Genomic DNA, 20,548 nt, shown 5'->3' with positions numbered 1-20,548 from the left:
AGGATGAGGGGAATCTCTGCCGAGTCTTTTCTATGGGGGTGCACTTCCAGGTTGTGCCTCTAGGTGGAGTTGCAGGCGTGCAATGCAGGCTCTGTGACGATAGGCTATAACATGATGATGATAGCTTTTTAAAAATGTTTTATTAATATATTCAGTTAAAAATAAATATCTGAAGGGGAATTCAATAAATAATTAGTGATTGTGGGTAAAACCATGGCTGTGCTATATCGTTTTCCCTAGAGGATCTTTGTCAAGTCTAAAAATAACCCCAAGTGATGTCATTTTGATGTCATCAGGGTATTCTTGGTTTAGTTTCGAGAATTCAAATTGGTCACAGAAGGTAGGCCTACATACAGGTGGGAATGTTGATAATCGCTGTGTGCTTGAACTCCACTGATGATCCCTTTGGCAAGATGGGAATTTATTCTTCCAACTTTGGTATATTTGATCTTTATACGAAACAACATGTGTGCTAAAAAGATAATATGTTGGATTGTATTGCTCATTATTTCAACAACACTTTGAAAGTCGTTTTCAGTATTTTGATGATAGTGTTATTATGTCCAAGACTTTTTGCTGTACAAGTGGCACACATTACCTCAATAAATTCTCAAATAAAGCTTAACCACCTTGTTATCATGATACATTGTTCTGAATTAATTTGGTTTATCTACCTGGACAGTAACCAAGGATCATAACCTAATGTCTAATATTTTTAATGTGTTGATAATTCCGACAAAAATTCAGGGACAAAAATATCTCCCCTTTTTTTTAAATTGTAATCTTTTTTCCAACAGCTGCAAAAACAACAAAAACAACAGATTGCTGTTAGCTTGAAGATACCTTTTATGTTACATGAAATATGTTATTTAGTCTGTTGTGTAAAAAAAGGGCAGCCAAAATTCGTACAAAAATGTTGAAGATGTTTATCTTTGGTGGAAGAGGAAAATGTACCTTGTTAATCACTTGTTTTTCATTAAATGTATGTGTTTTAAGTGCTGACTACATGTATAAAATGCTTCAATGTGTTTTGTTGGCAGAGTAGTGAAGCCCTTCTTGTAAACAAAGGAGGGAATAGTGAGGGATCTTTTCTGTGTTCTTCGTTTTCTTTGTTTTTACAATAAAGCTTGTGAAAACGTTGTTTCAATCTTTACGATCTTTAACATTTATTCATTTATTTCGTCTATATCACAGGATGATTAATGCAGTTTAAAGCAAGTTTAAACTGTCAGAGTAATGTTACTTAAATGTATTTAAACCACTAATATAACGAAAGCCTTGATTTAATCTGATATCACACACCCACTCCTGAAATAAATGAAGACAGAGTGTGCTTTAAAACAGCAATCATTTATTAAATGCATATTATGACCAGCATAAGCTTTAAAAAAAACAAACAAACAAATACTGTAGGTATTCATCAAGATTATTATAAAATTCCAGCTGTAAGCGTTCAGCTCAGATTGAGCTCTCTGTGATTAAACTAATCTAACTCATTAAGTACCAATTGCAGACTGGGGTCAGTCCTCTGCACACAGTGCTGGGTTTAACAGGCTCAACAAAGTGTTTCAGAGGGATAAACACTGACTGACCCAAGTCTGATTGTTAAACTTGAATATATAAAAATACCTGATTAAAATAAGGCCAAAAAGCAATGTGGGACAAGGCAGCGGTTTCCTTCATGTCCACCGAAGCGCATTTTCTTTTGCCGGAGTGCCGTAAACTTGATTTCAGACTTCAGACTATTTTCAGGTTCTTCATTGCAGACTCCAGAGTCTGAAATAGGAAAAAGAATGTTTAAAAACAATGTTCATGTTGTGTTTGGAGAAAAATCAGGACATCATACGAAGAAACATGTGGCCAAATTGACGTGTAGCATCTGTAGCTGGTGTGATCTGTTTTAGGGGTGTGTGTGTGTTTGTTCTTTTGTTTATGAGTGGGCTACCTTGACATCCCAGAGGCCCATTCCTCCATCCATGCCAGTGGTGCAGAACTTGGTGCACTGGTTTCTTCCTCCTTCGAGCACTGAGATTTGGCTGAAAATGTTGTTTTAGACAAATCAATAATCTGCACACAACGCACTTGAAGATAAAAAAGGAAAACAACTGTTTGATTGGGATGATGAGTAACACACCTTTTAAAACGAATGATTGAGTTCAATTGAATATGTCGAGGTGGAGAGAAAGAAACTAAGGACCTGAATCAATCAAGGCTTGCATTGCTTTTGCGCCTGCTTAAGCTGTGCAAACAAATCAAACATAGTTGAATTTGCAAAAAAAACATGCAAGGGTTAAATGCACCCCTAATTGTGCTGCAGAGCAAAACACATCAATGATGGTTGTGTGTATATAAATGTGAAAGTGTTATTCACAAACTCTGGCGCTAACATTCACAAACATTTGTGACAAAAGATGTCGCAGGTGAACTTTCCAGTGATCAGATAATTAACTACATACAGTCTAGCTTTAGGTAAGCATTTTTTTCTTCCCCACCTGATGCTGTTCTTGTGCAGGCTGTTCAGGTCCTTCTCAGTGCCTTGGGTCTCTGAGGCTCGACGGTCCAGGTTCTGGAAACGCTCCCTGGCACTGATGCCCTTCTGGGCCGCCTGCTTAGGAACATCCAGCTTACCACCAAATGTCAAGCTGCCTTTAGCCCCATCATACACAAACAGCACCGGGTAACAGTCATGGCCCTGAAGGAGCAGAAACACATGAACATGCGGTCAGGAAGACTCTCCATATAGATCTCCTTATATATAAGGAAGGTGATAATATACAAGACCTTAACATGCTGTAGTATCAAGATTGAGCTAGAAAGCTCAAAGATGAAATTAAGTAATATCTTAAAGTGTTTTGATTGCAATGTTGCTGAAGGTGACCCTGTCACTTTTATTTTTTCTCTATTTCTGGCAAAGAACAGTCTGCTAACTTATGAACTTGTGTAACTGTTTGATAATATTTGATTAACATGTAAACATAGATGCAAATTATTTTTATTTTCAGAAAGCAATAAGTGAACATGTTATTCTTGTTCTGTGTTTATGACATAGTCAGGCAATAGCTGACAGAAAATGAGGAAAAGCGAAAGATTTGAAAACATACAACAAACATCCCTGTATTTACTGAACGTTTCAGTGTTTAGGCCAATTCTCAGTGCTTGAATTGTTTTGTTGTGTATATAGAAGACTCCCAATAAATATTACAGTTCATTTTCACGTCTGGTTTAGTTGTTAAATTGATTTTAGTCCATCAGAAAATCAGTCAGAGTAAAAATAAAAGTATAAAAAGAACTTATCATGCTCTGACTAAATACTGTTTATGGAGTGAATACTTACAGCTGCCACTATGCTGTTCTCAGTAATGAAAGTGACACACAGTAGGGGAAGCGTCTCAGAGCTCAGACTGTTCACCCTGTGAGATCAAAACAAAGGTCAGACTACACATCAACAACACACACAAACATGCAGTTACGCAGCCCCACCCTCTCTTACGTGCCAGTCTTGCCTCCCTCTGCAACAGACACTGTTGAGTCGTGGGAGGTCCAGACCAGGCGGTTCCCAGAGTGAGAGAAACACACGCTGTGCACCCAACCACCGCCTCCAACCAAAGTCTGATCTGCAGCTACAGATCCTCCGGACTCGAACAACATCTCACCAAACGGCATCTTGCTGCCCCAAGCGGTCGGGCCAGGCTTCTCCTCCACCTCCTTAATGTAGGCAGAGAATACCCTGTGAGGACAAGAGGGGTTTAGAGTGTAAAAAAGGTGCAAGAGAGAGAGAAGACATATGATTGATCATTTTTTTGATGTCTTCATGTTGTACTATTGTTTTGTCATTCATACATATGAAGTGATGTTGATAGGATCATTAGGTATCTGATTGGACTTTAGATTTAAGAATAAAGTTAGGCTAAACTGTTCTTGATAATAACTTTTAAAAAGTATTTATTCAGACAGAAATCACAACTTTCTAATCAAAGGGCTGTACAATATCTAGGGCACAGGACACACTCCCTTTTATCAAATAAGGAGAGATAATGAGAGAAAACTCAAAAATAATACATTTTGTTACTTGTGCACATTTTCACAATATTACATTTCCATATAATCTCCTTTATATTTTTTTATTTCTTGTGTTTATTTAATATACCCTTTTCTATTACTATATTTTGAACTTCTGCACTATTTTTTTTCTCATTAGTTCTCATTTTACCAATGTGATGTTTTGTTTAAATATTTGTAATAAGCATCCATGCAGGCATCCTTAGATTTAAGAGCCAACAACTGCTTGTATGACAACAGAGATCCTGACTCTTAATCTTTTTTATTCACTGATACCTGCATTTGAAGTCACATGACCCAGCAGCCAGCAGGACATTGTTGGGGTGCCAGTCGAGACTGAGGATGGTGGAGCGGATCGGCTTCTTGATGTGCTTACACACCCACCTAACGGCAACAACACAGCATAATAAAAGCTCCAAAATGTGTGGTTTATGAGGCACACATGCATCTCTTTATGTTAATTTGTGGAATGAAGCAATCTGCCAAGAACCTCACCAGTCGTTTTCCTGCTCAAAGTAGCAGATGGAGATGAGACGAGAGCCGCTGCCTACAGCAAACTTGTTCTCTCGTGGCGACCACTTAACACAGCGAGCAGCGCGATTAATCCTGAGGATGACAAGGGTGGGTTTCCAGGCACCCTCTTTTAGGGTCCACACATAGGCATTACGGTCAGCTCCACAAGTAACTATACGGTTACTGTCTGGAGCCCAGTCAATACCTGCAGCAGAAAGACACTCTTAGTGATATTCTCCCTCTCTGCAGCATTATGATCGACAAAAAAAAAAGATTGGTTACAAGTTTTAGGAAATGATAATTACATTTCTAGCCACGAGTTACAACAAGAGTTGTAACACACATGATATAACATATATACATTTAGAGTTTTTTTTCAAAAACAAGGTACAATAGTACATTAAAAGTGAAAATGAAAAAGATCTTAAAACATAAAAAAAAGGGGGGGGAAACAAAAGGAAATGAGACAGGCACGTCATCTCTATTTTTAAAAAGTAAGAAGGAAGTTATTGAATGTGTTTAAGGTCTACTTTGATGTCTGTATCCTCATATGGTTAAATAATATTGGCACAATGAATGAACCTGTGTGAAACGGCCTGCCTGGAATCTTCTCCTCTTTGTGAGGATGCTGAGATAGGCACACGCCCTGGGCTGTCCGTGCAACCATCATCAAATAGCTTGACAGTTATCAATAAAAGAACCCCATTTCATATTTTTTATTCTGATTTTGTTTTCATTCAGAAAAGAAAATTGAACTTTTCAATTGAATACACTTTAGGAAAGATATTAGGTGGATTTTGTGGACAGAGCCATGCTTGCCGTTTCATTTTATTTTTTATATTTTATAATTCTCTTCCAAAATATCTTTAAATCCTTCACCTTTTAAATCAAGCACAACTGGTCATACAAGCCAGAATTGAATGACAAGTCCCGATTTAGCCGTTTTTGCATCAATGAAGTGTTCATTATCTGAAAAATAGTTTGTTTCAAATACCAAAATACCTCCTACTTGACAGGTAGCAAGAACTCCAAAAAATTTGGAACTTCTTAACCTTTTGGAAACAAATTCAAATGATGTACTAATTGATAAATACAAGATCATACAACATCTCACCTGTCACCTGTCCATTGTGCTCCTTCAGCTCATGGATCTTGTTCCACTTGGTCCCATCCTTCTTGTAGATGTGAACCTCATGGTCGTTTGGGCACAGGGCAATCTCTGAGGCACAAAAGAAGGTACACGATGCATAAGAAATAAAATAGAAAACAGTGAAACTTTCAGACAGAAAATGCATCAGTGTGAGGACAAAGTAAATAGTGATTGAAGTTCATGTTTGGTAGAACAGTGGAGCAGAATACAGAGCAACTGACTGAGTGCATGACAACAGAGAAAGATAAAGAAATACAGTATGTATCAGCCTGCAGGCAGCAAACACAAATAGACAATGACCTTCCTTCCCATGGTGTTGTAGCAAACCCTGCACATGTTTTAGTCAGCAGATGAATCAGACGCTGTGTTTGTGTGAGTGCAGCACTGTGCTTTTTTTTTCCGCCTGCTAACAGAGTCAACTGAAGTGTACAGCTTGCAAGTTTAAGTGAAACTACAATCGTATGACTCAATGACTCGACCACAGCCGCCTGTAACATCCGCTCTACCCAGAAACCAAAGTGCCTATCAACACAGCCAAATATGGTTTAAGTTTCCTACAGTGGAGCACAAGAGCCTCTCAGAAGGCCCTCAGACCCTGTTACAGGAAACAGGAAATACCTTCTCCCAACTTAGAGCCAATCAAAAACCTCCAACGACTGCACTACTTGTTTTTTTGGCCCTGCCTCTCGGTGTAGCAAGATGTTCCATGTCCTTAATCAAAACTGTTTAAAAAAAAAAGAGACTTAAAATCACTGAAACAGAAGGCCTGAGCGACCAATCCGAGAAGAAGAGCAGACTCACGGGTCCGATCTTTGTTCCAGGCATGGCAGCTAATTGGTTCCAACAGGAAGCTATGGTACGCCATGGCCAATCAGAAGTTAGAACGAGGATCAGGAAGCGGTGTGAGGAACCAGCGGCGGGTGGGCTGCGAGATAACAGTCAGGTCTGGAAAATAACAGAAGTTACAAAAGTGTTGTTGAGAGGAAGACATTATACAAAAAAAATTACAAACTCTGATAACATTTTAAGATTTTAAGTATCACAGCATTTTAAGATTTTAAGTATCACAACATTTTAAGATTTTAAGAGAGTTGGTCCCAACTATTACGTATTAAGTAGTTTAAGAAGTTAAACCATCCAGTGATTTTGTCTTTTTGTGCACAGAAAAACCCACTGAACCTATCTCAGGCTGTGTTAATGAAATCCAGACTTTCAGGGGATTGAAAGGAATGATGCAGGTCAAGGTTTATAGACATTACCCCAAACAAAACTTAACATCTAGAGCACAACTCCAGGAAGTAAAGACTAAAATCCCAGATCGTATTCAAAAGCTACTCTACACAATAACATCCATGCTCCACACTCTGAGTGACTTTGTGTGAGGACTTTGTTGCCTGTTGCACAAAGTGAGAGTGTGCGTCATGTCTGAGCAGACTCAGTCAACTGTTAAATATTTTCTAGGCTACTTACCCTGAGGGCTGGACAGAGAAGAATGTGTGAGTAGCTGCAGTGACAGAGAGAGAGAGAGAGAGAGAGAGAGGGACAAAGGGAGAGGCAGAGGAAGGTGGCAGATCAGGCAAAGATGAGGTGGTGGTGCTCAGCTCGCGGACTCTGGCCAGTCAACGCGAACGCTAACGACAGAGTGAGCTCAGGAAGAGAAGCTGAGCTGTAGAGAGGGAGGAGAGGTCAGACGGGGAGGTGCAGGAGGGTACAGTGAGGGGTAGACGGGGAGAAATACAGGAAGTCTGAGTGGGCTTATGCTGCAGGGAGGAAAAAATTGTGGGTGTAACATTTCAAAAAATGCTGAGGAACTGGAGCAAACTTTTCTTTCCTTTTTTTTTTTTTTACAGAAACAGAGGGGAAAAGAGGTGAAGTTTTTCTGCTCCAGAAGCAAAGAGGGAGGAGCATGGAAACCTTGTAATGTTCTGCGAAAAGGAGGACGTAGAACCGAGGGGGAGTAGAAAAGACAGAAAAGCATAAAAGACAGAGAAGAAAGGGGAGGGACTCCTGGCCGCTTTTGCATAAAGAAAGAGGAACAAGAAAAAGGGGAGGGAGGAAAAGTGAACTGAAGAAAGAGGAAGAAAGAGGCTTACAGAGGAAAAAAAATGAATATGTAATAGATTTACCCAAGTATTTCATGTATTATGAGTTTACATTTGCTAAATTTAAGAAGCTCAGATATCCCAAATAATCAGATATCCAAACTGTCCTGTTTATTTTAACTTTAAATTAGTACTTTATGTTGTTTCAGGCTAGACTCTTTTATATCTCTGCCAGTATACATTTGTTCTCATTTGTTCAAAAATGTAACTCTACACACTGAAGGGGAAGACTCTGGTGTTAGTTCTCTATTTTATTTTTAGAGGGGGGGCATGAGGAACTACACAGCAAAGGCTTAAAGTCTTTTGTTTTCTCACTCTTCTCTACAGCATCTGTAAATGGTGACCCTGTTTTTTTATTTTTTACAAAAGGATTTATTTGTACATGTTCATGAAATAAAAAGAGAGAATGACATATCTGTTTGTATGAGGAGACAGAGGCCTCATTGAGACATTTATCTACGTGAATAACTATAACCTTATGTATAGGTGACACACAGTCATGGCCATGTTTTTATTCATTTATTGGTTTGTTCTTTGGTGGCAACTTCGGTCAAAACTTAAATATTATAAGAACTATGAAACCAGCTGAACATTGGACTTGAAATTCAAATGTACATGTGAACGGTCCGAAATACAAGCAAAGGGAACGCCAGTACCTTAGCTTTAGTCTGTTCACTGATATTTTTGTAATAAGCAGGAATGTGTATGACCTTATATTGTATACTAGCATTGTCATTGTAAGCATGTTCGCATGCTGATGTTAACATTACGTTTAAAGCACATGGCAGTCCCTACAGAGCTGCTTGTGTGACAATTCAAGACTTTTCTTTGCAACTATTTGCCTTTGTACAAAATGCAACCGATACTCTAATAAGCTAGAAACAATTAAGTCTACAAATAAAGGGTTTCTACTTCATGTGCTCAGACTGGCACACAATCATTTTCATCTTATGTTTAATAAATCAAACAACTTTAACTGTGGCTGAATCTACAGGTTGCTCCAACTACTTCCTGCTAAATAAAAATGATACAATATCAAACATAATATTGCTGGCAGATATTTAACAGAAAAAAATAAAAATAAAAGCAACTCCAGTACTGCGAAGTCCCCACAGATATACAGCTACTACCCACCTTCTTTGTGTGAGAGTCAAAGACAAAGGAAGAGAGCAGTCCAGGAGTTAGTGTACTGTAAATGTATTTCATCTTTATTTCATGTCTACCTCATGATCAGTTACATAGAAATCCTCCATCTTTTGTGGTTTAAGTGAAGAAGCTTCAGAACCTCGTGCTGGAGAGCCGTGACTCCGCACAGAGTTCAGGCAGCTGCTTTCTCTCTTCACCATCAGATCCAGTACAGCTCCCTACAGCTAACCAGCAACATGACCTCGAAACAGAAAAAACCTTGTCCAAATCTAAACATGAGTTTACCTGCTTGAGAATAAACTTCAAGAAGTAAAACATCCCATCCTCCACTCTACTAAATATTAATTTTCAGAGATCATGTTCAGGTTAAGCTGTAGAGAAATGCAGTCAGACTTTTTGATAAAACGCACCTTTTAGTGTTCAACTTTTGGTACAGGAGGTTAGAGAACATAAAAACACACATTTCACTTCACGTTTTAATACGTGTCAGAGGACCTTCTCACTTTGACACCTGGTTAACCTTCATTTAAAAACAAACAAAAAAAAAATCAACAGTGATGTCACACGTCAGCTCAGTGTATGTGTGTGAGTGTGTGTGTGTGTGTGTGTGTGTGCGCTTGTTTACTTTAGTGTATGTTTGAAAGTGTTTTCATACACCCAGAAGAATGTGTTAAGGTCTGATCAGTGCTTCAGCAGACACTTGATAAGGTGGTCAGTTATGCTTGTTACTGGCTGCGTTGCAGGAACAGAGGGGTTTAGGAGGGAGGGGTGGTAGGGAGGGGGCTGGGAGGAGAAGTGAGCCTGCAGCGTCTCTTCAGTCATTCACAGGTTTCCTTCACATGATGCGGAGACCTTGGATAGAAGCCTCTAGACTCTGAGTAGGAAACACAAACACATAGAAGAGTAAGAACTGAGCAAGTGAATCTCTAAGGAGGTTTTATGAAATGTGCGTGTGTGTCTGTGTCTACATGTCCATGTACCTTAAAGTCCCAAATGGTCATTGCTCCATCAATTCCTGTGGTGCAGAACTTGCGACAATCCCTTTTGTCTCCTTCATAGATAGACACTTGGCTGAAGAGAAATAAGTAAATACATAAGGACCATTTTAAGTGAGCAAAATAAGGTTTAATCTTTAAACCATAACCACGCAGCTTCTACCTGTAGCTTCACAACTTCAAAACAGGCATGAAAGTAATAGTAACAAACACTCCAAACTATAGCAAGAAACAAACAAACGAAACACAAACAAATGATAGAATAAAAAACAAAAGCAAAAATGATCATCAACAAAACTGTTGACCAGCATGGGGACAAGAAAACGGTTTCTTGCAATAAATATCAGCTCAGGACAGATTTATCATATATGCCCCTGTTGTACATGTTTAGAACCTGTAGCACAGCAGCTTTCAATGAAAATAATATTTTAAAAGCTTTTTCTGAAAGATATTTTTTAGGTATTTTTTTCCTTTATTGTAAGAACAGCTGACTAGAGACATAGAAGGTAGGAGAGTCAAACTCATGTCCAATTGGTCAAGTACTGGAGCCTCTATGTATAGCGTGCCTACTCCACCAATCGTGCTAAACAAGTGGCCCAACGATTTAAAAACGTTTTTAAAGTATTATGGTATGGCACTTAGTTTTAAGCAGTTGATTGTCGTTTAAATTGTCAATTTTTAAAGGAGAAGACAAATAGGATACATTCTTTTTATACAATACAGCATCTATGTAACAGGCTAAAATAACATCCGGCCACAGTTATTTAATTTTACTTAATAAAGGCAGTCTTTGGGACACAAATGAATCAACTGCACAATTGTGAAAACTCTTATCACATATCTTTTTTTTTTAAATAATACATTGAAAAGAAAAACATTTTTCTCTTGAGCTATATTTCAGGTACTCCCCTGCAATGATCCTAGTTAGCGTGACTTACGTGATGCTATTCTGGTGCAATGTGTCCAGGGCAGTGTTGCGGTCCTCGGTGGTGGCTCTCTTATCCATGTTCCTGAAGCGCTCCATAGCAGAGATGTTCCTCTGAATGCTCTGCTTGGGGAGGTCGAGCTTTGATACAAATGTCAGTATTCCACCATCATCGCAACGGAACAGCATGGGGCAACAGTCATGGCCCTGAAGAAGCAGAACGCAGGACTCAAATAGTTACTAACTGAGCATTTGACCATGGAAACAAATCATCATGTGTAGGTCTTTTTCTTACCGCAGCTACAAGACTGTTCTCCGAAACAAAAATGACACTGAGAAGAGGAAGGAACTCCGTCTTCAGCTGTGAAGGGCTGAACGTACAAACACAAGACCAAATGAGTCACAATCCTGACAGTCATATTGTCATAATGTACAGCTTTCCAGCTTTCAGAATCCCAAAAAAGCAAAAAAAGTTTGGCCAAAAAATAACTTTGCTTTCAGTACTGTTTGATGTGCATATTTCCATTCAGAACCTTTAATCCTTCAATTAACCTCTCATGCAATACACGTCACCTGTGATTTGTTAACAACCGCAGGTTATTAAGTATGTAGCCAAAAATTCGGTTCACCTAGTCTTTACGTTTTAATCCTTTTTGCCACAAGGTTTTATTAAAAATCAATACTTATTCACATAGACTATAATATAGAAACTAAATCCCAATGCATTTCCTTTCAATGAAAAATCTTTTATTTGGTGAAATTTTGGTTGTTCAACATGCAAGTTATTACCTTCTGACGTATACGTGGGAGAAGATTATAATTAGTGTAAGAGATTACTACATTTTTGGATATTGGTATGAATTCATCTCCTCATCTCTACACCTCTTAATTTGATAATCCTTCTATTCACTCTCCATGTTTGGTCTTGGAGATTAGCTCTCCTTTTCTGGGTTGAGAAAGCAAAAAGGAAAAAGCTGCCCATTCCAGTTCTTTGTGCTCTTTTTATTCATGAATAAATACAAAACAAATTAGTCATCAGCCATGTCAATCTTTTTTGACTATGATTTCAGCTTAAGCTTCATCTCCCTACCTCGTTAAAACCGGCAACTCAATTTACATCAAGTGTTTCTGTGTTTGTACACAAATGCAGAATTTTAAACATGATACCAAAATACGATTGATTATTAACAAATGAGATTTGGGCATTTACGATACATTTGAAACCGTTCTTCATGTGGCATATAGAAACAGATTAATTAAATACATAACGTAACACTTTGTGTGGTTGTCTGTTTTTCTTTTCAAACTGATGTAAAGAAGAAAAAAATGCACATAATCCCTTTTTGCTGGCCTTTGCTTAAGTGGACAGTTTTAAGAGTCATGATATGAGGAGAAAGGACACTGGGGTTGACATGAAACTAAGGGCTGAGAGTCTCAATCTAACCCAGGGTTGGTGTTAAGATGCCTGTCACATAACACATTTCTATAAAACTTTTCCACTAATCTTCAGATGGCAATAACACAACAATTACTGTAATGCAGGAATGCAGATTCTACAGACATTGAAATGTATTATGAAACTAAGATAATTTTCCTAAAGTATTTGTTACAAGACGCACACAGTTTCTTTTGGTAAGTGATGCTGTATGTGAACATAACGTTAGTGTGTTTCAAAGACTAGTCCAATCCAGTATTATTCTATTCTACAACCATTCAAAAGATCCCTCTTTGTTAAGCACGAACATACCTGGAAGTCTTAGAGCTGTCCACTACAGTGACAGTGCTGTCGTGGCTGACCCAGGCCAAGCGGTTACCAGAGGCTGAGAAAGAGACAGAGTGGACCCAACCCCCTCCACCTAATGGACACAAGTGCATTAAAAAGCAGATCTAGCACAAGAGCTTTTTTACCATCACATAAAAGACACAGATACAGACCCGCTCCTCCAAATTCTGCTAACACAGCCCCAAATGGCATCTTGCTGCCCCAGGGTGTGGGGCCTGGTTTCTCTTCCACCTCCTTAATGTAGGCTGAGAACACCCTTGAGGCCAGAAGGGGAGGGGGATGGGTGAGAAGAGTTAAAGCAAAAAAAAAGAAAAAAGAAGAGAAAATCAGAACAGGACGCAAAAGAGAGAGAGTGTGATGGCATGTTTTCAATCACTAAATCCTCATCTTAGTTTCAATAAGAATCTCTAGTTAAGTTCACAGATAATGAAATTCACCGGCATTTGAAGTCACAGGATCCAGCAGCCAGCAGGATGTTGTTGGGATGCCAGTCCAGACTGAGGATGGTGGAGCGGATAGGCTTCTTGATGTGTTTGCTAACCCACCTGATGGATTTTAAAAAGCACGTCTTTAATATGTAATATCTTTAAACACAAGACTTCTACCTCATATTTAGGTATGAATTCAATGATCTGTTAATGTGTCAACATACATATGTCATGATTCAAATGGGCAAAAACAATAACTTATTAGTATAGCTCAAGAAAACTGAACTTTTTGGTTTTCTGTATTTTCTACAAACTAACACACAAACTAATAAAAAAATTATAAATGATTAAGACTTCTGAAAAAAACAACAGCATAAAGGAACACAGTAAACCACAACAGATTGGCCCGGTGCTTGAGAAGAAAATGCTGGATTGGATCTTAATCAGTCATTTGGTATGTTTGTTTCAACCCGGGTGACAACAAGACAACTTTACGGTTTCCCTCTTTCCCTATGTAATGAATAAGATAATACTGTGACTGTCACATAAGGACACAAATCCATGTTTAAATACCGCTGACTGCAATATAGCATTTGAATAATTAAGTACAAATATAACTGGTTAAAACTTCCAATCACAAAGTTAAGAAAAACCAATAAGAAATACCATTTGGCTATAATGATTTGACTATTGTTTTTCAGGATTTTACAAGAAAGTCTCACCAGTCATTCTCAGACTCAAAGTAGCAAACAGAGATGAGTCGAGCCCCACTGCCAACTGCAAACTTGTTCTCCAATGGAGACCACTTGACGAAGGTGGCAGCTCGGTTGATCCTGAGGATGACAAGTGTAGGCTTCCATACGTCCTCCTTCTGGGACCACACATAGGCATTACGGTCGGCTCCACATGTCACTATACGGTCACTTTTGGGAGCCCAGTCAATACCTACAAATACAATAAAAAGGAGGTGTAATCACAGACTGATCATAGCAATAATCATGATGTTAATCTGAACAGCACATTCATGAGATGAATTCACTTTAAAGGGGATCAGTAAGAATCCATGAGTGTATTAAAACATACATTTCCTTGTGACAATGGCAGTTTTGTACACACTTAATTTGTATGTGGGAGGGTTAGTCATACAAACACAGAGAAGTGATACATTGCATTGTTCACTTGGAGAGTACCTGTTATGTGTCCATTGTGCTCCTTCAGCTCATGAGTCTTAACCCACTGATTACCACTCTTCTTGTAGATATGGACTTCATGGTTATTTGGACTGATGGCAATTTCTATTACAAAAAAAAAAAAAAAAGACCAAGATGTGCAGGTTAATAGGATTAAAAAAGCTACACACAAAAAAAACATGCAAGCCCTGTTTTGGATTCTGCTGAATACAAGTTGAACTAATCCACGTAAACATTGAAGTAAAATTCAAACTATCCTGCAAATAATCATTTTCTTTTCATGGCATTAAAAAAAGAGCATTTATATAACACTAAGAAGACTACTACTACTAGTAGTAGTAGTAGTAGTAGTAGTAGTGTGCAAGTTGGTAGTATTCAAATAAGGAGGAAATATATATTTTGTTATCCTTACGTGTCCTGTCACGGTTCCACGCGTGGCAGGTGATGGGCTCCAACAGAAACTGATGAAGGGACATGTTTGTCTGGGGTGTGGTCTTCTAAGAGAAACTCTGCAAAGTCACACAGTAAAACTTAAGTTTAGCGACGAGCTGAACTTTGCTACTGTCGGCTGTAAACTACACTTTAACAGGCGTGGAGAAAGAAAAAAAACACGACACTACGAAGCCTGTTTGATGGGAAAACAGGGTTACACTTTAGATTCATTACAATAACACCCGAGTCATCACATTATTTACTGGGAACTTGTGTATAACGTAGTTGAGTTTCTTAGCTGACCCACAATAACTAGATTTAGTCTCCACACTCGGTAAAAACGAGCATTACATTACTGCTTCAGTTCCCAGGCTCGCCGGTATTTGACGGGCCTGTCACATTGGCAGTATATAGACGTGTTGCTATCCGCGCATTTGCGGGAAGGCCTCCCTGTTACATCAGGCCCCGGTGTTTCCTTAGAAGAGTTGCCTTTACTTTGCACCGATAGCGTCTCCGGTGCTAACTCACCTCGTCGGTCCGCTTCTCTCGTTATCCGGCGAGCTATGCTACGCTAGCGGGGGAAGGGTTGGATCAGGAGTGGACCTTGAATTCGCGGACTCTGGGCAGTCGACACGAATTCGATCCGGGAATGCTGAGGGAATGTCAAGACGGGCGGCCAGTAGCAGGATACGGCCGGGAGCATCCGGCAGCTTAACTCGGCGGCGAAACCCCGTGGATGGATGCCTGGCTGACAGCTAGCTTAGCATCATCCCGCTTAAGCCGATACATTCAACTGAGAATCCACAATCGAAGTCTCGGACAACATCGAGCACGAAAGAAAAGAGCTCCTCTAGTGGTTCAAATGATAGAAACACCCAAAACCAGTCGACAAACAACCACACCACCATCTAGTGGAGGGGTGGGCAACCTGCGGCCCGTGGGGCCACATGCGGCCTCCATCATACTCTCAACGTGGCCCCTCGGGTCAATTTTTTTTTTTTTACATATCAATGAATTGGAAACATGAAGAAAAACATGACAAAATCTGCCATGAATTCATGAAAACCAGAAATGTGTCCATAATAATATTTGATCACTGGTATATGTTTGAGTTAAATTTGAGACATTATTGACTGTAATCGTTTTTGTATACTACAATTTGGCCCCTCTGGCCCTGAGAATTAAATTAATGTGGTCCTTGCTGTCACCAAAGTTGCCCATCCCTGATGTAGTGTATATAAGTAATATCTGTGGACAAAATCAGCAGGGCAGTATCGGCTCGGGCCATGGAGGGCAGTAGATAGGCCACCCAGGGGGGCACACAAAGCCACACCTTTATAGATGGTGTTGGAGCTATTTAATTGGGGTTAAAATTAGTTTTTGTATTTAGTTTACTAATATTTGGGTGTTGTTGTTTATTTAATTATTCTACATGTTTTCTTTATTGAGAAAAGATTTTGGGTAACGTTTTCTTTTTTGTTAGTTATTTGTTTAGTAAATTTAGTTTTGTATTAGTATTTTTGTTAGATATTTGGGTAATACTGTGGGTACTGGAGATTATTTAAGTAAGAGGCAGGTGGAGGACCCGCATGCACCTGGGTGGGCCTATTGTTTTTTACCAGGTCAAGAGAGGCAGCGGGAGCCACGATTTTCTTTGTTATTTTGTTTGTTTTCCTCAAATAAACCAGCAAAATACCGCAGCTCTTGCATGGACATTGGATTTCTTTTGCCTGCGTACATTACATCCCCATGGTGCATCAGTGGTCATTTGATTATTTTTGATAGTAGTTTATTTACATTTGTTTGTTGTTTTTTGGACAAATAGCCACTACAGATGGTTTATTGTGTACCGATTGTTTGTTTTCTTGTTTGCAGACATGGGACTATGCACTTCTACAATATGATAAAGTAGCAATGTCCCCTTCCTTTTGAAAGTACCACTGAAGTCACAAATGCCAATTCAAATTATAGAAGTGGCAAGATTTTTAATTGTTATAGGACATTGTACAAGCTAGATCCTGTCATGTATTTGTTTTGCCTCAGTAGCCTACGAACACATTACACATTGAGATTGGGAGTCCGAAAAATGCAAGTTACTTCAGCAGTATGCATAGGCCTAACTAATGTGGCCACAGTTTGCAACTATTTTCGAATAGTCACGTCCATCAGATCTGTTTTTAAAGGCCACCAAGGCAGTCATTTATGGGTAATACAATCTTGAACCAATCAGAGAAGATAGCAATTAGTTCCTCTTCATTGCACCTGGTGGACCTACATGCGAACCGCTGCTGGCTGCAGACGCAAAAATACAATCCGATTTGACTCTTTTTTTTGGTGGTTTTGACACTAATTTTTATAATGGAGTCACTATCAAAGCTCGATGAGCCATTTCCTACACCTCCACCTTACTTCTTACCAGGTAAAATACCCATCCAACCTTCTCTGTTGACTGAAAGGTATGCATTTTCATGGTTAAAAATAAACGTTTTTGTTTTCTTTTTCCCAGATCCAACAGGCCAAGATGTGAGAATATACCACATTCACTCACCATAAACCTCTGCACCACCTCCTTCCTTCTAATTTTCTCCTGGAGTTGGCTGCTCCACCCAAAACAACACACCTGTACGGGGTAGGGGCTCATTATCTATATTTCATTTTACAGTGGGCCTGAATTTTTAGATTTTTCTTCCCTTTAGGTTCAAGTATTTTCTGTAAAATCTGCTATTTAAGTGTTGATTTTCAGTCAGTCAGTAGTTCTACTGCCCAAAAGTAGAGTGAGGTGTGATTGTTGTACATTTTAAACACTGATTAAATGACACTATTAAATGGTAGTTTCTCTGTCTTCATTGACCAGGATAACATACAACAAATAAATTACAATATTCATAAACATTATGATTTTTTTTTTTCCTTAGTTAGGTTAAAAAAAAGTATGTTTTTGTTCCTAATGCTTTTCTATTTAAAAATATGAAACAATGCTGACCACATATGAAAAGGACTTCAACTGTTAGGTTGCTATTTTAACAAGTGTTTTTTGTTTGTTTTTTGCAGGGATGTTATTTGAAAATACATGAATCTTTTCATACCCTCATGTCTTTTCTCTAGAGTCTGCTCTCCCTCCCTCTACTCCCAGACCAAAGTTTGTGAGCTATGAAACTCATCTGTATCGCTACCCAGCTCTGACAACCTGCCCATCCTGTCAGACTCAGAAATCACCACTCAGGTCACCTTTAAAGTTAATATTCACACGTGGCTCATGTGTGAGAACGGACTCATTCAAACTGCTTTATCTGTTTAATCTTATTACTAAGCTTCAAAGACACACACACACACACGCTCACACACACACACACACACACACACACACACACACACACACACACACACACACTCGCGCGCTCACTCATAAGGCAAAGACTGATGTGTTTTATCTGTCTCACAGGTTGCTGTTTGGATGCTGCCTGATTCCATTTTTTGTTAACCATTTCAAGGACGCCACATCACACATATCACACATGTCCTCGCTGTCGACGGGTCCTTCATGTACACAAGAAGACGTGCTGTGAATGAACACAAATGAGTCGATCTAATGTGTCTTCTCATAGTAGCAAAAAGTTCAAACTAATTATTGCAGTAAAATCTGTGCATGCCTGTTTCAAAGTCAGTCAGAATGACACAAGTATTAGGATTTATATGTCTAAATAAATAATATGTAGAAACTTATTAGTTCCCAGAATATACAAATCTGAGATTTTTAACTTTATTTTAATCATGTTTTGTAACAAAACCATTCAAATAAATCTTTCTATGGCAATATCTCACATTTTATGGCGAATATGAAAAATGGACATGTGTAGTTTGTTAGTTTGTTTTTATCACAGAAACAATGTAGTTCATTTGTCATTTTACAGTATAGGGTTGCCCAATGGAATGTCAATTAAGAATTGTATGAATTTAGAAAAAAATAAATTTAAGGTATATTAGTAGGGCTGTCAGTGTTAACTATAGTTAATCATGATTAAGGTCTGAAATTAATGCATTCATTTTTTTAAAGGGAAAAATTGCATTGTCCCCAAGCGGTTACCAGTGTTAAAAAATATAGCCACTGTGGAAGTGCAAAATACTGCCGTTTGTCGAGTTTTCACTTAGAGGTCCCATATTGTGTAAAATACACTTGACCAGATTAAAATGTGTCCCTAGTCTGTCCTTAAATCCCCTAATTATGAGAAAAGTCCATTCTCTCTCCATCTTTTACCTGCTCCACTTGTGTGCTCAAACAGGCCATTTGGAGATTTTCCATTCATGACATCACAAAGGGCAGTAACCTCTCACCCAAGTGGGTGATACTCCCACAGCTTGGTGTTTGTTCTGCCCTCTGAGTCTGCCTTCTCACCTTTCAGAGAGGGGCGTGGTCAGACACAGCTCATTTGTATTTAAAGCTATACAGAAACAGCCTGTTCTGAACAGGGCTGACATTAAGGGGTTTATAGGCATGATAAAATATAGGATCAGAGTGGATTTATAACAAGAAACTTCACACACATGTTTTGGGGAGCTCTGAGATTTATTTTTACTGGTTGAAAGGGAGGATAATATATATGACCACCAGAAGTCATATACACACCCAATTCAAAAAAGCCCGTTCTTACAGCAGAAATACACATGTTTTCAGCCTATAGTGCAAAAAAAACCAACTTATCTGAATAGCTCTTGCCTTGATTGGCACACACTGTAGGAGGGGTGCATTTTTTTAAATTTAAAAAGTACAATTGAAAGACTGCTGAAAAGTAAAGATGCCAGTTTTTTAATCCCAGCACTTGATGATTTAGGTCAGAAGTTTTGACAGACAATGTGTAAATCTTGGTCTTTCAAAATTATTACTTACATGTATGTCAGAGACATGGTACATGAAAGCCAATGTCAGGAGTTTTTTTCCTAATAGATCTTCCGTTGGTTTCCCTGGTGGAAATGTTTGATGCGCCAGTAGGTAAATAATTTTGTAGAAGATCATTAAAGTAGTCGAGCCCATTTTAACTGAGGTGTTTACAGAAGCATTGGCAGAAGGTCAGGTGCCAACAACATTTAAAGATACAGTGATTACTGTACTGGTGAAAAAATCAGGGACCCTTATGAGCAAAGTGGCTTTTGACTAATTAGTCTGGAAAACGTAGATTACAAGATACTGACTACTGATTAGTAATGAAAATGGAGAAAGTCCTACAACAAGGTATAAAGATGTTCCAGTTTCAGCTTCATATAATGTTGGCAAAACTGAAAGACTCAAGGTCAAAATATACTGAAATCTTGGGTAGCTTCTGTAGCTTGTCGGGACCAATAGATAGCAAACATGTTGTGCTGTGTTAGGCAGCAGGAGGTGCTGTGCCGCTGTGTTTTGCGTTCTGTTTCTGTTTGTCTTTGTTTCTGTATTTTTAATTCCCTATAACAAATGAGAGCAATGCTTTGGGAAAGCTAGTATTAGGACCTCAGTAATTGATTTATTGATTCGTCACACAACTAGATTCAAGGTCAAGAATGAAATTTGATGCTTAAATCAGATCAGGTTTCCTATTGCTTCTTCGATCTTTCAGTACACTAACGGTGATTGTCACCTGACTTTCTCTCTAGTCATGATTACAGTCTGTATGGATTAAGGTGCATGTGCTCTTTCACTGTGTGTGCGGAGGATTAGAAATGCGTGTTTATTTTAGATCTTTGAGCCTTCAGATCTTGAGGTTGTACACGCCTTTTGCAGCGTGCCATGCCCCGCCCTCCAGCCTCTCAGGTATAAGCTTCCTGCTATTCCAGGGTTCATGAGCACCATTGCA

At 38.8% G+C, this 20,548-nt stretch overlaps 2 protein-coding genes across 2 annotated transcripts; both read right to left on the bottom strand.

Annotated features, from left to right (window-relative positions):
* Window positions 1-1,329: 1,329 nt before the first annotated feature.
* On the bottom strand, window positions 1,330-7,428 carry arpc1b (actin related protein 2/3 complex, subunit 1B). The gene is made up of 10 exons (XM_020639741.3): window positions 7,193-7,428; window positions 6,524-6,667; window positions 5,687-5,791; window positions 4,555-4,777; window positions 4,336-4,443; window positions 3,491-3,727; window positions 3,335-3,410; window positions 2,493-2,692; window positions 1,946-2,036; window positions 1,330-1,776 (listed from the first exon to the last, which is right to left on the bottom strand). The coding sequence occupies exons 2-10, from the start codon at window positions 6,585-6,587 to the stop codon at window positions 1,738-1,740; spliced, it is 1,143 nt and encodes a 380-aa protein (XP_020495397.1). The 5' UTR covers window positions 6,588-6,667; window positions 7,193-7,428; the 3' UTR covers window positions 1,330-1,737.
* A 1,577-nt stretch (window positions 7,429-9,005) lies between these two features.
* Window positions 9,006-15,548, bottom strand: arpc1a (actin related protein 2/3 complex, subunit 1A). Its single transcript, XM_020639734.3, has 11 exons — window positions 15,252-15,548; window positions 14,704-14,800; window positions 14,292-14,396; window positions 13,824-14,046; window positions 13,111-13,218; window positions 12,826-12,929; window positions 12,638-12,746; window positions 11,186-11,261; window positions 10,904-11,097; window positions 9,951-10,041; window positions 9,006-9,844 (listed from the first exon to the last, which is right to left on the bottom strand). Exons 2-11 carry the CDS (start codon window positions 14,765-14,767, stop codon window positions 9,806-9,808), a joined length of 1,113 nt encoding a protein of 370 aa, XP_020495390.1. The 5' UTR covers window positions 14,768-14,800; window positions 15,252-15,548; the 3' UTR covers window positions 9,006-9,805.
* Between the last annotated feature and the right edge of the window lie 5,000 nt (window positions 15,549-20,548).

This window comes from Labrus bergylta, chromosome 1 (genome assembly GCF_963930695.1).
Source record: "Labrus bergylta chromosome 1, fLabBer1.1, whole genome shotgun sequence".
In the NCBI taxonomy this organism is placed as follows: Eukaryota; Metazoa; Chordata; class Actinopteri; order Labriformes; family Labridae; genus Labrus; species Labrus bergylta.
This window is presented reverse-complemented; position numbering and strand designations above follow the sequence as displayed.